The 5,402-nt window shown below is 35.0% G+C and overlaps 1 protein-coding gene across 1 annotated transcript; it reads left to right on the top strand.

Annotated features, from left to right (window-relative positions):
- The first annotated feature begins 1,218 nt into the window (after nt 1-1,218).
- LOC142529542 (transcription initiation factor IIB-2-like) lies at nt 1,219-5,170 on the top strand. The gene is made up of 7 exons (XM_075635092.1): nt 1,219-1,694; nt 2,272-2,296; nt 2,950-3,079; nt 3,167-3,297; nt 3,431-3,519; nt 4,147-4,226; nt 4,850-5,170. Exons 1-7 carry the CDS (start codon nt 1,348-1,350, stop codon nt 4,987-4,989), a joined length of 942 nt encoding a protein of 313 aa, XP_075491207.1. The 5' UTR covers nt 1,219-1,347; the 3' UTR covers nt 4,990-5,170.
- The last annotated feature ends 232 nt before the right edge of the window (nt 5,171-5,402 follow it).

The following is a 5,402-nucleotide window of genomic DNA, read 5'->3' as shown; positions in this document are numbered from 1 at the left end:
CTGTCATATATTCTCTTTCAAACATCGTGGTCTCACTGTCACATACTCATATATATTTTATCAAATAGCATATGCAATTCATCATTGAACATTAAGTCAATAAGCATAATAAAATAGTGACTAATAATATATCATACTTTTTCTTTTGATAAATATTAGATCTTTAGTCACATTCTTTAGAAATATAAACAATTTTAGATCTTATGCCGATATTTTTTAAGAAATTATAATAAATTTCTTAATCCAAAAAAAAATTCAACCAAAAGAGCATTAAATTAATATTCCTCAAGAATCTTGTCAAGTCTTGCATCTTACATAAATATTCTTCATGAATATCAACAAATCTTTAATATTTTGATCATTACTTGATATACTTCGATATAGATCTATCTTTCAATAATATTTATAGATCTTAGATATGTTATCAGATCACAATAATGAATCTATTTAGATTCTCAATATTTAATCTTATATCATATCTTAATCTAGAATTTCTCTCGATATAAAATCATGTAGTGCTACTTTATAGCTATCAACATCATGATATTTCATGGGCACCAATATATCAATAATTATAGTTGTGTTATTTCTAGAGCGCTAAAATATATCTCATAAAATTGAGTATTGACAACACGTTGTGTTATTCCAATAGCATCAAGAGAACGAGAAATATGTTCATCCTCAGTTGTGTTACAGCATCGTGCTGATAACGTGTTATAAAATCATAAAAGAAATAGAGATGAGTAGAGAGAATTCATAAAAAAAAGAAATAATGAGTCAATACTCGGGTGCAATTTTTATTGAACACAAACATCCTATTTATAGGTGAATATTATAATATATAAATCTTTATAAATATTATCTTATCATAATCATATTTATCTTGATTACAAATCTTTCAAATTTAATTAAATAAGATAATCATCGATAATAAAAATATATTTATAACAAAAATAATATTGATAGATGAGAAGAATAAGAGAAAGAAGTTATTTATTTATATTTATATATATATATATATATTATATTATTAAATATATGTTTATTTCATTAAATTTTTTTAAAAATAAAAAAGTAGACAGGCATGCAGAAAACATGTGCAATATTTGACATTGTCAGGTTGTGAGTGGGCCCGGCCCGACAGCGCTTCTTCACCGACCCCAAATTCACATCTTCTTTTTCTCTATATATACCCCCTTTCACCCCATTGAAAAGTTCACTTTTTCTTCTCTCCTTCTCTACAGAAGGATTCCAGAGAAAGAGAGAGTGAGCTGTGAAGAAATCCTCCCTAAACCCACAAAAACCCGGTTTTGATTTCGAGTTTCTCGATTTCTAGACCCGTATAGGATGTCGGATACGTACTGTACCGATTGCAAGAGGAATACGGAGGTGGTGTTTGATCACTCTGCCGGGGACACCGTGTGCTCCGAGTGTGGGCTTGTTCTCGAGTCTCGTTCCATCGATGAGACTTCTGAGTGGAGAACCTTTGCGGATGAATCCGGCGATCACGACCCGAACCGTGTTGGCGGGCCCGTTAACCCTCTTCTGTCGGACGCGGCGCTTTCGACGGTTATATCTCGGGGTGGTAATGGGTCGGCGGCTGATGCGTCGCTGGCCCGGTTGCAGAACCGGGGAGGTGATCCGGACAGGGCTATTGTGTTGGCCTTTAAGACTATATCTAATATGGCTGATAGGTGTGTGGCTGAGTGTTGTGCCCATGATTATATATCTTTTTGGATGTTTTTGTTTTGGTGTTATGTGAAATTTCTGAGGAATTTTTGTGCGGGGTGAACTTAAACATTAATCTAAAAGATTTTATTTTGTTTGGGAAACAGTTTGATGAGATGTGGTTGTAAGATTGTATGATCAAGACTTTATCTTTTTCAGATGGTTTGATTCATAAACGATGTGAAGATGAAGCATTGATCGGTGCATTTGTGGGAATATATGTTTAGGTTTTGCCCGGTTTTTAGGAGTTGTAGGTATTATAGTTACTAGCCAGCTGATTGTGATGTTATTTATTTTCAAAATATGTCTTTCCAATTACAAAAGGAAATTATGTTGTGATCGATTATCTCTGTATGATAGTTTCGGTGTTAACTAATCTGTTAGTTTGGGATTTTCTTCCCATGAAAGTGCCAACTCCCATTCTAGTTGATACCTTAGCAAGCGAATTTGTTTCTTGGTTTCATTTCATTTTTTGAATTATAATCGATTTTATAATTATAAGCACGAATGCAACTAAGTTCCACGGTTTTTTGCCTGTTTTAGGTTGAGCCTGGTCACAACCATTAAGGTACGTGGATTTGCGCCCTGATTTTCTTGAATATATAGTGGGCTCTATGCATACTTCATTGGTTGAAGATCAACTTATCAAATCCTATCACTTGCCTTTTCCACATTTCATGCCTATACGCATTTATCTTTCTATCTATAGTCCATTTTCCTTTTGTTCGTGAGCTTACACGCATGCGGCTTTTTTCTTGTCTAAGTTTACTTTTCTGGGTAAGGGATTGGAATGCTAGGATTGGTGCAAGACACATTTGTTCATCATACATTGTTAAAATAGAGGTGCTATGATATTCTGTAATGGTTGGGATGGAGTGTTGCCTTATGCGGGCAAATGTAATTCCGCTAAGTAGTTTAAATAGAGGTGCTATGATGTGCTGTAAATGGTTGAGATGAACTGCTTCCTTGCAATTATTGTGCGATTCATTTTATCTTTGGGCTAATATACCCCTTATCTTAAGATAAACCACATGGATTTTTGGTTGTGTAAAAGTTGGTGTACTCATGCAAATAGCCTAAGTTAGCAAATACTGATATCCACTCAAGCTTACAAGTATCGAGTGTCAACACAATCTATCTAAAAATATTTCAATCGCAGTATTAATTTTCAGGATATCTGACTTGAAATCCTAATTTTGTGATTGATGGCACTTTATCAAGGATCGGGCTAGTGAAATATATAAAAGGTTGGAAGATCAAAAGTGCACAAGAGGAAGAAATTTAGAGGCTCTAGTAGCAGCATGTATTTACATTGCTTGTCGGCAAGAGGGCAAGCCACGCACTGTAAAAGGTGCTACCATATTTAATTGCACATGTTGATGATTGTCATTTGCTATTATCCTGTGTGTATACTCTAAAACCTGTGGATCTCCATTAGAAATATGCTCCATTGTTGCTGGAGCTACGAAAAAAGAAATTGGCCGAGCAAAAGAATTTATTGTGAAACAGCTGAAGGTGGAAATGGGTCAATCAATGGAGATGGGTACCATTCATGCAGGGGACTATCTGGTGAGTTTACTAAAGGAAATATGTGGTTATTTAAGTGGATTAGATAGTTCTTTAGCAGTGTATGTTTATACTTAGTGATGTATATTCTTTTATTTGAATCTGTGAGTTATCTTGTTCTTTTTTGCTTTTGCAGAGACGATTTTGCTCTAATCTTGGAATGAGCAACGAGGAGGTCAAAGCTGTCCAAGATACCGTCCAGAAGTCAGGAGACTTTGATATAAGGTTTTCTGTCTTTTCGGGTCAAAATTTTACACATTCTTCTATTTTTCCGATGTCCTATCATCCTGTCACTGCAGTGATCCGGCCTTGGTATTTTATGCATCAAAATCGATACCTGGATTTCGAACAAGAATCCATTGCTACCAAAAAAATTGCAATAAAGTTGGAGAAGTACATAAACATGGATTTTTTGATTGGTTTATGAATGTGCATAAAAGGAAGGAAGATGGGGAAGTTGTAAGCATTTGCTTCCCAGTTCTCCGGAATGAATTGTTCGATGATAATCAGAAAATAGATGCCCGAGGTCCCTTTAATTTCAACATTCGGGAACACGTGGAACTGAAATTATGTTCATCAGAAATATATGCCGAGGCGTCTTTCAACACATGGAACCGAATAATGTTAAAAATTTTGGGCATGAGAATATAATTTTTATCTTCTTTTCAAAATGCCAAGATACTTTTTCGTCTTTGTGCCTCAGAATGAAATGAATGTTATAGGTCTTCTAGGTTTTTATAGTATGTTTATATTTTAACTGTGGCATCACCTGAAAAAAATTTCTATTTTATGTAACCTCTATTGTTGATGACTTAGCTTCTTAAGGGAACTACCATTATTCTATACTTGCAGGAGGAGTCCTATATCAATTGCAGCGGCCATAATTTTTATGATCACCCAATTGTCTGCAGATTCAAAAAAACCGTTGCGAGGTATTTGAATGGTTTAATACAGTTGTCTTATAAGTTTCAAGGTGTAGGCCATTTTTTAAAGCCTGCCCTTTTTTCCAAAGCTTTCCTCATTCACTGGTAAATGGACCACATATCTAATGAAGCTGATTCGTCTTTTATTTCAATTGGAATTCCCCTTCCAAACTGGTGCCATATCCTAAGTTTTCATGAATTCCTCTGTATTGGATCGAACCCAGATGTGTAATTGTACTGAATCAAGTGGAATGCTTCTCATAATTTGACGTGCGAGCTTGAGTTCGAATTTTTTTATCATCCGTGAAGCTCAAAGTCGTTATAGAGCCTTTATAAAGCGGGGAGGCTCGAATTACTATTCGAACTTGTTAGCTTGTTTAGTTCTAAATATATTTATAATAATATTAATAAATATATATAATCTTACGAGTTATTTAACAAAATACTTCGGCTCTTGGAAATATTGGAGTTTCAACCGTGTTTGATAATTTCAAATAGGAATTGAATAATATTTGAATCTGGTTGGTTGAGTTACTTTATGTTTGTTGCTAAATTAATTTTATTGTCATCATGCTTTAGAAATTGATTGTATTTGTGTTGTACATCAGAAATCTCAAATATTATGCCTGCAGATATCTCTATCGCCACTACAGTTGCCGAAGGAACTATCAAGAATGCCTACAAAGATCTTCACCCCCATGCTGCCAAGATAATACCAGAGTGGTATGCAAAGGAAAGAGACCTCAAGAATCTTAGCTGTCCTAGGAATTGATTCAATGGTATTTAGTGATGAAAAATGAAGGACTCCTATTGTGTCATTTTAGTTTTGTGGCCTGGGGCTACGTACAGATTCTCAATCTACAATTTTTACTCTTGCTGTTGCAAGTCACAGATTTCCAGAATTGAGATGGACAGACAATATCTACATATTTGAAAGCACAAAAAAATTGAAATGGGCCTGTTTTGATACGGTTGCCGGTCACCAAAAATACATGTTCTGTGCTGGGTCCAACAAAAAACAGAGCATTCGCTGTTAAGGGAAGGTTTCTTATCTCAGAGTTGTTGTAATCGGTTTTCTCTTTTCCTTCGTCTTCTTTCACTCTCATCTGCTTGCGACCTTTTCCTCCTAAAATTCAATCTCTGTTTTCCTTCGTCTTTTGTCCTTCCTATCTGCTTGCGACCCTC

The sequence above is a fragment of the Primulina tabacum genome, chromosome 2, assembly GCF_025594145.1.
Source record: "Primulina tabacum isolate GXHZ01 chromosome 2, ASM2559414v2, whole genome shotgun sequence".
Lineage (NCBI taxonomy): Eukaryota > Viridiplantae > Streptophyta > Magnoliopsida > Lamiales > Gesneriaceae > Primulina > Primulina tabacum.
This window is presented reverse-complemented; position numbering and strand designations above follow the sequence as displayed.

Excerpts from the sequence above, each read along its gene's own strand:
- LOC142529542 (XM_075635092.1), top strand. The coding sequence starts at position 1,348 with ATGTCGGATACGTACTGTACCGATTGCAAGAGGAATACGGAGGTGGTG. Across the intron at positions 2,297-2,949 it reads GCCTGGTCACAACCATTAAG|GATCGGGCTAGTGAAATATA; the intron begins GTACGTGGATTT and ends CACTTTATCAAG. Across the intron at positions 3,080-3,166 it reads CAAGCCACGCACTGTAAAAG|AAATATGCTCCATTGTTGCT; the intron begins GTGCTACCATAT and ends GATCTCCATTAG.